Source organism: Lampetra planeri, chromosome 24 (genome assembly GCF_965212315.1).
Source record: "Lampetra planeri chromosome 24, kcLamPlan1.2.h2, whole genome shotgun sequence".
Classification (NCBI taxonomy): Eukaryota; Metazoa; Chordata; class Hyperoartia; order Petromyzontiformes; family Petromyzontidae; genus Lampetra; species Lampetra planeri.
In genome coordinates this window covers 3,077,977-3,093,213 of record NC_136130.1, presented here as the reverse complement: position 1 = coordinate 3,093,213, position 15,237 = coordinate 3,077,977, and the positions used below count along the sequence as shown (strand labels likewise).

The 15,237-nt window shown below is 51.4% G+C and overlaps 1 protein-coding gene across 1 annotated transcript in view; it reads right to left on the bottom strand.

Moving 5' to 3' along the window:
• The window catches only part of PRKCSH (PRKCSH beta subunit of glucosidase II), a 94,576-nt gene that overhangs the window by 31,523 nt on the left and 47,816 nt on the right, over positions 1–15,237 (bottom strand). Inside the window, exon 12 of the mRNA XM_078605412.1 lies at positions 2,920–2,989. Coding sequence (XP_078461538.1) covers positions 2,920–2,989 — 70 coding nt within the window. The remainder of the gene's footprint in view (positions 1–2,919; positions 2,990–15,237) is intronic.

Below are 15,237 nucleotides of genomic sequence, written 5' to 3'. Positions count from 1 at the left end.
CCGTGTGGCGTTCAGGAGCGATGGGGTGTATTCGATAAAGACGTTGCGTTTTATATTCATGTTTTGGGTGGGTGCTGTTAACATTACTGTGTCAGATTGCGTGCCCCCTTTTTATTCGAATTGAGAAACTCTTAAGGACATGCACAACAGGTTTGTCGAGCAAAATCAAATTTGTTGGAGGACACAACTGAAAAGCAGAGCAGAAAATGTCTACCGACGGAATACCGAAAGCTTAATGGAGATGAAAATTATGAAGTAGCAGCAGACCAATCTTCCTGCAGAAGAAATCAATGCAGATTAACAAATATGACTCATAGATCAGAGCTATGAACACTGACAAAGAAAATGTAACAAGTGTCTGCACAGTGAGCAAAGGAACATGGGCCTGATGCAACGCTTTGTGTTTCACTGTTAGAGAGGAAAGAGGAACACATGGATCAGAAACATCCGATTGCGAGTTGAGGAAAGCAAGTGGGCTTGTGCTGGACACCGGCAGAAGGGAATGGTGATGGAACGGCAGCCAAACGAGAGAACGCGCCTGGGACCACGACCGTCGCGGAGATGGAGCGATGCGATCAGCTGACGTGCAGGAGTGAGATGGATTCTAAACACAGGATCTTGAGAGACGGCAAAGGCATGCGAATGCCTTAAATCCAGAAGTGGATAAATGATGGCTGATGATGACGATGAGGAAGAGTGAAATAATGAGGGCTGCCGTGGCATACGACAGGACGGCGGTGGACGGCAACACTCACGGCCACCTGCCTGTCTCACCAGTGCCGAGGTTCACGTAGCATACCAGGTAACCCTTTTTGTCCGAGTTCACCGAAGCAGAGGGTCAAATACCCTGGGTCACGGTACCGAGTGTTAGGAATTGAAATTGTCGGCAATGAAACGGCTAATATGTTGGTTGAACGGTGCACACTTGCCCATAAATTGGAGTAATGTGCCCGAAAGGTCAATGCAAATGCCTCCACAATTGGTGAACTCATAAAAGCAATCCCCAATTATTCACACAAAGACATCCCAAATGCTGGCTTGCAGACCATAGAGGCAGTGCTGTTAGCGAGCACCTTCCAAGGTCAGCACTGCCCGTGAAGAGGCGGTGTGGATAGCCCCACGCCCTGGCCACCTTTGTCTTCCTAGTGACAATATGTACACACCGTACCAGTTGCGGCCGAGTCAACATAGGCGAGACCGAGGAGGGCAAGTTCAGACACCACGTGTCAATAATGTGGCGCATGGCTGGGAATCGAACCCAAGATGGCCGGGACTGTTGCACCGCGCGGCAAACGCCGCACCGACACTCGCAGGCAAATCCAGCCACAAACGCACACAAAGAAAAACGATCCCCCTTGACTGCTGGGACAAGTGGCGTAAGCACCAATTAAGGCTGCCGCAGTGCCCGTGTTTACACAACGCACCAGGTACTCATTTAAGGACAAGCCAACCTAGGGGAGGCCTGGCGCCAACTCAGATGATCTCTACTAATGTTGGCCGTGGCCAGGAATTGAACTAAGGTTTGCCGGGTTCATTACACATTGGCCTAACCACTACGCAACCACTCCACAAATGAGAGCACGCACGCACGCAGAGGACACTCCCTGGAGAGTCGCAGCGATTGTACCTTTGTGACCTCTACCCTCCACTGACACCCCCGGTGTTTTGGGACACTCCAATCCTGTTTCCCCCCCCGGAATCAATATACACGTGTGCACACATGCGTGTGACATTTTTACTGCAAGGTTCTGAGACGCAAACACAAATGCCGACACACGGGATTTCTGGGAGGTCGCTTTGACAATACTGCGTTTTGTACCCTGACAAGGCCGTGGGCCACATGATCCTAAAAGGGATTCAAACTCATCGGATCTCGGAAAGCCAAACCGGGTTCAGCATGAGTTCGTTTTTGCATCGGTGACCACCAGGGCATGGAATTACCCTGAGAGACAAGTAAACAAAAAAAACTTTTTTTAATTTTTTTACGAAAGGCCCACTGAGCTACGTAGCTCTTTTGCAGAAGCGACCTGGCCACAAATGACAGCTCAACGAAGTGGCTCATCACGTGGAAATTTATAGCAACCAAATATTGTAAAAAGCACGTTTCTAAATGTGGAGGGAAAACCCGGAGGACCCAGAGATAACTCCACGAGACCACGGGGAGACAGAGACACAAGCAAACTCCAAATATGCAAGTGTCAGGCGAGGGAATTAACATCTTCTCTCTAAATAGAGGAACACAGGCGTGGAGCTATGAGAAGGCCAGGAGGGGGATCTCGGTGCCGAGTGATGCCTCCTCGCATGTGTGGGTTTTCTCCGGGCACTCTGGCGTCAGCCCACAAGCCAAACATTCATCGACAGTGCTGGCTAAACATCTCAGTGTAGGACCCTCCTCAAGGGAGTGTTGACTCAATTAGGCCCTTCCTATTGACACATTGCTGGCATCAAGGAATTAGACAGTGCAACAACGAGGAACGTCCAGATTAAATAAACACCTCGGACGAGACCCAAACATCATCGCACCTCCTGGCTTTGGCATTTCTCCTCCTCCTCGAAGACACTGGTCTGTCACCATCAACCGCGTCAGACCAGCAGCAATCTGACGAGCATATCTCCTTTGTCAACGGACAATTAAAGACACAAGCCACAGGAGTGCGACTGTGTGGCCATGCAACCCACACCATGGAAACCCACGGTAGTCTGCGCTCTTTCAACGGAGGAGAAACAGCAGAACTACACCAACACTCTCTCTCTCTCTGTCTCATGAAGCCCTCTCATCGTGGCCAGCAGCAGACCTCGACATTGGCATCGAGCCCCTGATCACATTGCCACTGCCGTCACCACGCGCAAGAGTAGGATGAGCAGAATGAGTAGAATGACAAACAGTGTGCTGCTGCTGCTCTCCCCGCTCTCGCTCACCTGATGTCGTCTTCCACTTCTCGGAGTGACTTCTCTGCTATCCGTAGTTCTTCCCGTGCCCTGTCCGCAGCTGGGAATACATAGAAGAATGTGCACGCACACACACACAGACACAAAGCCTATGTAAGAACATGCATGTATAATAGAGATCGTGGGATACAAAGGACATCAATACCAATAGGTCATCACAACCAATGCAGCCACCTTTCTCCCCCCAGCAGTGCTATATACACTCATTTAAGGCTGCGCTGACCTAAGAGAGGCCCAGAAACCATGCAGATATCACTCGTCACCAATGTTAGCCATGGTGGTGGACTCAAAGTGCAATATTTACTCCACCACTACTCAACCTACAAAGACAAAGACCCCGTAGAGCAATTAACAAACTGTTGGGGCAAGTGCTGTTACTGAGCACCAATGAAGGCTGGTAAGGCTCATGGGGGGGTGGGTGGTCAGCACCACGCTCCGCCACCCTTGCCTCCCTAATGGTGTTGTTTACACATTACACCAGGTACTCATTTAAGGCCAGGCCAACTTAGGGGAGGGCCCCACGACCGGTTCAGATATTCGTCACCGATATTGACCGGCGAGCGTGAATCCAACTCGGGTCGCCGGGTTCTGTGCAAATCACACGTCCAAGTTGAAGTCTGTAAGCCATGCGATAGCTTCAGGAGTAGCGCGACTAATACTGCTCAGTCCGCCGGACAGCGGGCGTAGGATGCAGTTGTTCGCAATATGGTCCATTGTCTGGTTCGGGTGGCCGCAGTCACACTGTGGGTTGTCTTTAATTCTCCACTTGTGGAGGAGGTGTGCGCAGCGAACTGTCGCTGTTCTGAAACGGTTGATGGAGCACCGTAGTTCCTTTGGCAGATCAACGCCGTGCATAGCAATAGTGGCTTTTATTTGTAATGTTCACAGAACTCCACAAATGTTCGCCAGCGGTCTTCAATTGACCCCGCTACATCCAATTGTCTCGCACGATACCCGGATTGGTTTCCGGGATTTCAAACGAGTTCGTGGAGGGTTAAGCAGGTCTCTTTGGTAATGGTAAATGTCCACTGCCTCAGATTTTGTCCAATTGGTTTGCTGTCGCTGCATCCCGGCGGAGGTTTGCTGGCGTAATGTTGGCCTTACTACCCACAATGTTACCTCTGCCCAAAACCTACACACACGCAAACACTAAAAAGCTTATTTCTGGCTCTCTGCTTGCTACAGCATCTGAGTTATCACCGTAGCATGCATCTGTTGTTTTTTGGCACCCTTTTCCCTGCTGCAATAATGAGCTCCTGCAAGTGTGCGGTCACTTTCGTAATGGTGGCTTCAGGGTACATGGATTTGAATTCACAAATGCACCGGCTGGACGATCTACAGCATGGACCAAAAGGCCAGTGGCTGCTATGGAAGCAAATGCATTTTTTTATTCCTTCACCAAGTTTTAAAGAAGAATTGAGTTCGGCTCGCGGCTTTGCGAGCACAAGGGCAGAACCTGGAGGCTAGGAATCAACTGTGCAAGATGTAGCAGAAGGAAGCCATGGTATGGTGTTGGGGTATTAACTGCACCAGCTGTGACGATCTCTGGATCACGATCAATAAAATTCAGCTCGGCCAAATGTACATTTTAGAACATCAATTTCATCATCATCACCACCACCACAACTGACCATCAAGAACATTATTTTTAAGTAATTACGGTTGTATTGCATTACTGCTCATCGACTAACGGCTAAGTGATGCTGCGGTAAGAACATGACCCACAAAAATTGGAAAGTTTCAGCCCATCATCCCTTCCGCGTTAATAACAAAATAAAAAGAGCACCACTTTCTCGGAGGTCAAAAGTGGTCGGTCCTCCTATCTTGGAGAAATCGGCTACTGCCCCTGGAACCGTGGAATTTCCACCACTGACTCAACATCTCCAACGGAGATGAGCGTCTCATCACCGTTCGTCCGAGCTGCGACCCAACGATCGTGGTTGTTATTTACACCAAATGGTAATACTGACACTGCACCAGGTACTCATTGAAGGCACCGGGGCTGCATAACGAGCGAGGGGACAAGCGACAAGTTCAGAAGCCACGTGCTGCCAACGTCTGACACGCTCGCTGACCGCACCCCCGTATCAGCAGATGCGCGGCGCAGTGTCAGCATTAACTACTATGCCACCACACGCACAATACCCACGCGGGATGCGGACACATGAATAATGCATGCGTAATCCTGGAAAGAAAAAAAAGCAAGCAGGCCCGACACACATGCAGGGAGAGAGAGCACCTGTCACAAAATGGCTCCGTGCGGTGCGGAAAATACAAAATGGTGGGCGTGCGTCTGCCATTCCCAAGGGGAAGCGTATGTGCGCGAGCGTGTACGAGCGAGCAAGCGTGCGAGCGAGCGAGCAAGCGTGCGAGCGAGCGAGCGTGTACGAGCGAGCGAGCGTGCGAGCGAGCGAGCGCACAAGCCCCGCAGCCCGGCTGAACGGCGTCAGAGCGTGGAGGTGGCGGCGGCAGCGTTAGAGGCGGTGGCGGGCAGGCAGCTGCCCCTGCCATCGCGTGGTCTCAATAATTAATAGCGTGGCTTTCTTGCTGGCACGATCGAGATGGGCGTCTATATTCGTAAAAACATAGATACATACGTCGAATGAGATTTGTTTATCATGGAATTAAAGTACACTTTTCACACTAACACAGGATCATATGACATTTCTTTATTATTTCCATGCAGGACTGTGCTGAGAGGAGCTAAGAGATTCAGTGAGATTTTTCTGGGTAAAGGACTAGTGGCATTTGTGTATGCCCACACAATTGGAGCGCGTGTGCTCATGGCAAAAGGTGGGGAGCGGTAGTTCAGCGGTTAGCACGCTGCACTCCAAACCCGGCGGCCGGGGTTCAATTTCTGCTCACGGTCAACACCAGTGACGATGATGTGAACTGGTCCTGGGCTCCCCCTAAGTCGACTCAGCCTCAAATGAGAACCTGGTGCGGTGTGTACACATAGCAGTGTTAACCGTGTGTTAATAGAAATGCACCCTAGTCAACGTGTGTGTGTACAAGTGGGAATATGGACACGTGTATATCTCTGTTCGCATAACATGAATGCATGGTTCTTGTGTGCATGTATTCAAGTCACCGCACACGTACACATGTGTGTCCTTTAACACACGTGTGCGTGTACTTGGATACAAATCAAGCACGGCTGCATACACACATGCCTGTCCGTATATGTATAATCGTTGCATACATGACCATACATCCGTTGTGCGAATATATATGTACATGCATGCATAGATGTGCACATGTTCTGGTCCATACATGAAAAGACAAAGTTCCCCCAGACAGACATTAACAGACTGCTGAAGTGCTATTAGCGAGCACCAATAAAGGCTGGCAGCACGCCTGGCCGCCTTTGTCTTCCCAATGGCAATATTTACACCTCGCACTAATTTAAGGCCGAGTTGGCCTAGGGCAGGGGTCGGCAACCAAAATAACAAGAAGAGCCATTTCTTTCCAATTCGGTACAAAATTCAGTATTTCAAGAGCCGCAATGCATCTGAGTACATACTGTACATACGTACATATCGTCAAGAAGCAGTCCGTAAAGAGCCGCATGCGGCTCCGGAGCCGTAGGTTGCCGACCCCTGCCCTAGGGGAAGCTCGAAATCGGTGCAGAAAAAGGTCACTTGGTGTTGACCATTGGCCGGGAGCAGAAAGCGAACTCGGGTTGACAGGTTCGTAGCGCAGCACGCCAACCGCTACACCAGACGCATGTGTGCCGAGTGTGCGCGTCCGTGGGTTTCACGCGTGTGTGCGCGCGTGAGTGCCCGCGCGTCAGCTGCTCTCCGAACAGCAGCATTACTCATCTCCACCATGTCGTGCGGGGAAAAAAAAACCACACACACACACAAAACAGAGTGGAGGCGTCTCCAGAGACGCTGGGACAATGTAGGGGGTGAGATGGGGGTCGGGGACCATTGAGTGTGATGGTTGTGGGGGGCTGGGGAGAGACACGAGTCGTAAGCACTATGGGGGGGCGGGAGATGGGGGGGGGGGGTGAAGTTGTGAAGCACCAAAATCCAAAATCCACATCCCAGCTGCACCAGGAGGAGGAGTGCTGCAGACAATAGCTAATTTCGCGTAAACGTTAAGGACGATAACTTTTCACACCATTTGTGCTCGTAGCGTCAAACAGCGAGCGTGGCCAATGGACATACTTGGTGCTTGCCATGTCAATGGGGAATGTCCACCACTGGTTGCGTGGGTCACCGGTGGAAGACGTGTTTGCTCACGGAAAAACCGAGTGCTTAAACACTTTGACGTTTTAGTCATGTTTCCGGAACCCGCTACGTTTTATCCCAGCAAGGCTCTATGTTGGAAGGTGCTGTTGGCGAGCGCCGATGAAGGCAAAGTGTGGCAGCCAAGACGGCGGACGAAGTGGTGATCACAACACTTGCCAGGCGACCTTCATCCCCATGCTGCTAATGTTAAAGACACCACCACAAAGTGCATCTTCTTTAGACCGAGATCCTTATCAGAATTTCGCAACAATTAACCAAAATTGTACGACTACTACTCCTGATGCTCAGGATATACTGTCCATGTAATACAAGTGAATTGATTAGTAGCACTCCTCAATATCAAGATAAGAACTTGATAAGGTTATTCATTTATTATAGTGAGGAAGACTTAAAAGAGAGTGGGTAGAGTGGTGGTGCAGTGGTTATCGCATGGTGCTACAAATCAGGCAACCCGGGTTCGACTCCCGGTCACCGCTAACATTGGCAGAGGTTGGTATCCCAAAGGGTCCCGGGGGTCCACGTTCACCAATTTGCAACCGCCATGCGCGGTGAAGCCAAAATATCTCCCATGACCCCAGAGACCATGGGAACTGTGGGTAGGCCTTTATCCAGCAGTGGATTAACATATGGCTGTAAATCATAAACGGCATATAAACAGTAGCAGCAGTACAATGTAAACAGGTGCATTGTACATTCTGATCATATTATAATTGCTCAATCCTTGGGAGGGATTTATAGACCAGAGCGAGACATTGTAAACGCACAGCGAAAGTCGATAGGGAGACAGCGTAGTTTAGAAATGGGAAAGTAGAGCACAAGTGTGGGAATTGTGGGGGAAGTTTACTATTTCAACAATTTTTTATTTTACCAGGTAAGGCCCGCTGAGTGAGATAACTCTTTTTCAGCAGAGACCTGGCCACGCATGATAGCTCAACGAAGTGACTTATCACGTGGAAATGTAACAACACATGTCGATTCTAAATGTGGAGAAAAAACAACCGGAGGACCCGGAGAAAAATCCACGCAACCACAGGAAGAGAGAAAACATGCAAACTCCAAATAATGAAGCAGGATTCACCAAGGTTGGGATCGAACCGACGTCCTCGTGCACAGCAGGTGAGGGAGTTAACATCTCGCTACTACGGTGCCCCTATTCATATGGCCCGGGGCCGGTAAATCAATGGAACGACCACGGCTGTAACTGCTATCTTGTCAGGGGGTCACGTTTTGTCCAAGTTTTGCGGTACATGCACGGAAGACGGGCAACGACGGACGGTGTGTTCGTGAATTATGTCACGGGGTGTTTAAAGTCCACTCCGGAGCAGACGGCGCGCTCTGCTAATTCCCAGTAGAAATTACCAAAGAAATTACCGTGCAAACTGGCTTAATGGCTGTTGTGCAATCTACCATGCTTCCCAGCTGCCTCGTCTTCTATACATATTGCATGTGCACACACACACAAGACAAACGTACGCGTGCAGATGGACACGTGTTACATACATGCGCGCGCGTGCATGCGCGCGTGCACGCAGTGGTGTCAATGGTGAGACCACAACATGGGTCAGCTGGTAGACCATCATCATCCACATCTACTTGGCATGGGACAGTCAACAATTGCATGCCACGCTATGTGTATGTCGTTCTTGTCCTTGCCACGAGAAGGAGTAACTTCTACTGGGACCGCTTACAGAAAATGAAAAGCACTCAATTAAGGATGCGGAGCGGGGGGCAACTGCCACGTTTAATTGTGTTCGGTAGATTATACGCAATGACAATCGTATATTATCCAACGCAATTACAATCGCACACACGCACGCAGTGAATGCGCGCGCAGCGCTAAATTTAAGCTGCGTCCGTCTCGGGTCAGCAATCCAGAAAATATTTCCGCGCCCCGGCACACCACGCCCAGTCTACACCCCACCCCCCCCTCTCGCTGTGGCTGCTGGACACGTGCCTAGTTCCCGTCGACCCCCCGAAGCTGTTAAGTGAGGATCTAGGGCCTGCGTTCACGTGTATATTTTTAGACAGCCGTGATAACCAACGTGGACAGGGCGAGCGGTCTCGCCGCACACGGAGACCGGGCGAGGGTGATTTAAGTCGCCCAATTAGAGGAGCGTCACCACGAGTTAAATTAGTAAGTAAAAAAAAGGTTATTGGAAAACCTGTGGTGAAGAGAAAGAAGTAATACATGCCGAATGAAGACCTCTCCATGAATTCCAGTCACGGGAGCTGTTTGGCAATGCTTCACGACACTGATCAGTGTGGGTTGGTGAGTAGTTTTATGTACACACACACACATATTGCTACTGATTTTTTTTAACCAGTTCAGGCCCACTGAGCTATCCAATAGCTCTTTATCAGAAGCGAGCTGCCGACAAACGATAGCTCAAGTGGCTTATCGTGTGGAAATTTACAGCAGCCAAATACTCTAAACGCGTGTCGATTCTAAATGTGGAGGGAATAACCGGAGGACTCGGGGGGGGGGGGGGGGAATCCACACGACCACCGCGAAAGAGACACGCCAACTCCAAATATTCAGGAGTCAGGGTCGGGATCGAACCCAAGAGCTCCTGTATACCAGGCGATGGAGTTAAAATCTCGCCACCGTGGTGCCCCCTATATCGATATATATAATGGAAAAATGTATTGCTAGCTCTCACCACCATCGGCCGAAAGGTCTGTAACTAAAGGTGCAGCCGTGAAATGACTTGTTCACGCCACGGCTGGCAGAAGTCTCCTCTTTCAAATTAGCCAGACGTCTTCCAAGAGGTGGGAGTAACCATACACTTCACTTTACCACACACGCGATCCTACCGATTGACTTAACCGTGGCGAAACCATGAACACTGCTGGGTGGACAGGCAGAGAGGACAATGCACAAAACATGTCCCATCAACTACCACGCCTCAAGATGAAATCAAACAGGCGACCTCTGGACTGTACGTCCAGCGTGCAAACCATTAAACCACGGGATACAACATATATACAGATATACACTGGAACATATATATTTAGAGGACATTCGTTAAACTAATTGCCTTTCCAGCCATACTTTGGCAGCGCCTTGCCGCACAGCACACACACACATTGTTACGGACCCAGCACCCCCGCTGAACGCACGGACCCAGCACCCCCGCTGAACGCACGGACCCAGCACCCCCGCTGAACGCACGGACCCAGCACCCCCGCTGAACGCACGGACCCAGCACCCCCGCTGAACGCACGGACGCTAGCGGTCTCGGCTGAGAAACAGCCGGGCACCGCGGGGGTGGGGGGGGGGGACCGACTTTTCCGGTGAGTGGCCCCAGTCCACGGGGAGACCCCCACGGAGACTGCCGATGGGATCATGGGGGGCCGTGGAAGGGTTCTAAACGAAGACAAAAGCTCGGAGGCGCGCTTCCCCATTCGTCCTCCTTCCGCGTGGCGCGGGAGAAGCGGACGGGAAAGGACACGCGGCGGCGTACCGAGTGGAAAAACGCATCCGTGGAGAGAGACGGGGAGGAACGTGGAGGGAGAAGTGGGGGGGGGAGTGGCGATCAGGGGGAGAGACGGGGAGGGAGCGGGGAGAGATGGCGGGAGAGGGGAGATGTGGGGGGGGGGGAAGTAGACGGGGAGGGGGAGCGGGATTGATGGGGGGGAACGGAGAAAGAGGGAGGCGTGGGGGCGTGCGGAGAAATTGTACGCAAGGTTACAGCGACAAGGTGAAATGCAGACGTTGGAAAAAATGCTGTATTTTTTTCTCTCCGTGTTGCGAAGCGTGGCGTTTTTCTTTTCAGCACCAAGGCGTTGGACAGCTCCAATGGACAGAGAACAGCGGGAATGTGAATTAAACACGTTATTATTTTTCAGATCCACCGGCTAAAACCCAGCGATGGAGAAGATTGCAACCGACGTGCTTGACGAATCGGCTCGCGATGAGGGTGCTGGGGGTGGGGGGGGGTGAGCCAGTCCAGCAGTGACATCCACTCGCACCCGGCGCCATTTGTTATGCTCGCCTGCTGGCTGGCTCGCACGCTCCGGCAGCCACACGGACGAACGGACGGACGACCGGGCGGACACAGGAACCCACTTGCTGTACCGCCCCCTGCCGCAATACTTGTGTTGCCCCAACCCCTTCCCTCCCGCCCCCCCTTCTTCCTCCCACCACACTCTCGCATCCCCTGCTGTCCGGCAGCCGGGCCGCGATATCACGAGGAGAACAAGGTCGTGCACACGAGCGCGGGCGGATTATGCAACGAAGCGGCGCGCCGCTCACGCTGCGACGCGGCGGGTGACTGGTAAACACCGGTGGGTTTTTGAGTCGTGCGCCCACCCACACGCGCACACAAAACACGGTTTAGTGTGCGTACGCACGTATCATTTAATGGAAAGGCAAGATATTATTGGTGGCGCGTGGCCTGAAAGCCGGTAGGGGTTGGGAAGCGGCGTTGGGTTGGTCTGTGCCGCAGAAGTTCTTTCTCGTGGGCAGGAGACTACCGACCTGCCGGTCTGCCGCACAAACGGTCGGTGGCAGTGCAGCAAGTGGACTGTCCGCCGACCCTGTACACATTTGTTGTCATCATCTAAAGTTGTCCACTCGTATGTTTTTCTCGATGCCACTCCAACCACATGCAGAAAAACGATTCGGCAAACCGTCCCAATATTCGGCATCACGCGGCGCGTTGTAACATCAGCTCGGCCAGAGATGCCTAAACTTTCATCGACACTTAGAAGGTCCTCTCCCCGCTCACAGCAGCGTGGGTCGGGGCAGTCCTACGAGTCCAGCCCTCCTCCTAACCCTACGGCACCAACCGGGTCGGACGCGATTACTTCGCAACACGCAAACTTCTCAAATGCAACGCCGACGACGAGGCACCGAATCCAGTAATGGATTGACACCAACACTGCACACGCGTGTACTTATCATGACAATAATGCGAATTAAAAAATATCTACAATATTTAAAAACCGTGCAAATAAAATATTAATAATAATAAGAATAATAATGAAATGCACGAAAAAACCTAGGTGTGACTGCATAGCAGATGGCATTGCGGCCCAAACGCGTTAGGGTTTTTTTTTTCATTGGTATTATATTTATTATTATTTCAGCTCAGGTCTCAGGAGGGAATATTGCCGTGGAGGTCATTGAAATCATTGGCGAGACAGCGGCGGCGGCACACAGACCAGACGAGTGGCGCCGTCATTACGGATGACGTCTAGGGGGGGGGGGGGGGTTAAAGGGAGGGGTCGGGGGGGGGGAGGGGGCGGGGGGGGTGACGCCTGGGCTGATGTGGAGCCCTCGTGGGACTAAACGGAAAAAACGTTGAGATCAACACAACAATCCACCCCCGGCTCTCCCTCCGCCACCAAGTTCTATCTCTGGCTTCGCCACGAATGAAGCGGCAGCAGCGGCCGCGTCCCGCTAAACCACCCATCGCGCAAGCTCCCTTAAAGTTCACGCGACAGGTCGCACGAGTCGCGAGCGAAAGTGGCGTGCGCGCGCGGCGGTACGAGCGCACAACAGCAGCAGCAGCAATTTCAAAAGCACACTCCCCCTCTGCTTTCAGTTAGACTCTCAACTCCCACCTAATTGGATTCCCCCCACCTTACACGAGTGTCGTGTGGCGACAAAGACGAGGCAGCGGTTAGCGCGTTGCGCTGCAAACCCTGGCGAACGGAGTTCGATTCCCGGCCACGGCCAATGGCAGTGACCGTGAATATCTGGGCCTCCACTAGGTCGACTTCGCCTTCAGTGAGTACACCTGGTGCGTTGTGTAAAAGACATCACGCCACCAGGCAGACAAAGGCTACCCGGGCGTGGTGCTGGCGCCTGCTTATAGCACTTGCCCTAACAGACTGCTTAGGCTACACGGCAGATATTTGTCTATGTGTGTGCATGTGTATACACGTGTAGTGTTTAGGGATGTGTGTGACAAAGGTGGTTGGGCATGTTGTCAGCACACAACCTGCTGGTGCTCACTAAAGCACCTGCCTCTCGGGCTGTGAAGCTACATGGGGAACCTTTGTCTTTGTGTCTGTGCGTGTCTGCGTGCGGTCGTGTAGGGGGGGTGGTCGTGTGTCGGTCGGTGCGCTGCGCGACGAACCTGACGACCCCAGTTCGATTCCCGCTCACGGCCAACACCTGTGACAATTATCTGAACCGATACTGGGCCTCCCCTAGGTCAACTCGGCTTTAAAATGAGTATCCGGTGTGATGCGTAATCATCGCCGCTGGAGAAACAAAGGCCAAAGGCGGCCGGGCTTGGTGCTGGCCACCCATCCCATCGAGGGCCGTGCCGGCCTTCGCAGGTGCTGCTCGCTAACAGCACTTGCCCCCAACAGTCTGTTAAAAGCTACACGAGGGAGGGAGGGGGGGGTGGGGATATTTTACTTTCTTTTATGCGCGCGCATGCTCCATGCGTATGTGCATACACGCATGCGTGCGTGCACGCGCCACACGATCCGGGCTTAGACCGTCCCCCATTTGAAAGCTGCACACGCGCCGGTTGACGTAGGAGGCCGTGCGTGTGTGCGACGTCTGCGCCCACCGCCTTATCGGCGGTGTGAACAGGCAGCCGCCGCAGCTGCACACGCACGCGCGTTATCTAATGCGTCTGCGACAAAAGAAATTGACTATTTTAATGACGAAAGAAAGCGCCTCGATTTTGATTCCCCCCTGAGGGACAGTGAGCAAAAGCCCCCCACCCCCCCCCCCCCGTTTGTTCCCGCCACATATCCAAGAATGTCAAAATCAGAATTATTTATTTACACTGGAGGAATCCGATGAGCTGTCAAGCTCTTTTTCACAGATGTCCAGCAGGGGCGTTACAACAACAAACAATACAAAAACATAACAGCAGTGCAAAGTACACGAAAGGTAAACAAATCACCCAACACATGAAAATAAACCATCCCCATCCTACCAGGCAAAGCCCACGGAGGTAATAACTTTCTTGTTGAAGCGACCTGGCCACAAACGACAGCTCAACAAAGTGGCCTTATCACTTGGACATTTATAGCCAGGAGGAGGTAGTGGGCCAGATAGCTCGGTTGGGGTTTATAATACCCAGCGTCGAGAGGAATGACCGATCACCACTTGAGCTGCCGAGTTCAATTCCAGGCAGCACACCGCTGTGATTTACCGCAGCTTCTCGACGAGTGTAACAACTTAAGGTCTGATGATTTCAGCCCGGTCACCAATTGTGCCTCGAAGGACAACAAAATAATGACCGGTCCCTCATTGTCATCTGCTGACCCTATCGTCTGGAAGAACTCCGTTCCTCCAGCCATCCATGCGGGTCACCTCCCCCACCACCGATCCATCATACATACACAGTTCATTTTGACTTAAAACTTTCGCGACTGCCAGGAATTCATATTCTTTGGTTCTTTCGGTAAAGTCACGTAGATAGAAAGAGAATACTAAAAATAAAGTGCATAAAAAAACATCCGTGTAGACTGTAGCCTGGCTCTTAATCGGAGTGTATTGGCAGTTTATAATGTAGACTGTAGTAATGGTTCTTAATCGGAGAGAGTATACTCGCAGTCTATAATGTAGACTGTAGCCGGGTTACAAAGCTTGGTGAGCGTATTGGCATTCTATAATGTAAACTGTAGCAATGGTTATTAAACTTAATAACCAGGCTACAGTCTACATCATAGACTGCCAGTACACTCACTCCGATTAAGAACCAGGCTACAGTCTATATTAATATTCTTTTGTTTTTATTATTTTTTTTTTTCATCATTTTTTTCATTCACTTTATTTTTATTAATATTTTTCTATCTCCGTGACTTTGGCTAAAATATTCGAAGGCATCGGATGGCTGACGTGGGGCAATATTATTCTTTGCACGGCATAGTGGCCCACTGATTTATACTTTTGTGGAATCTCTGATTAGCACGGTTGGCGACGCACGGTGCAAAATAAGTTCAACATACATCGACTGGAGCAGCTCTCAGATAATGCAGGGCAGCGGTAGCTACGCACGCATGTAATCCAGCACTGTCGAGGCAGCGAGGGTTGGCGGATGGCACAAAGATCACGAAT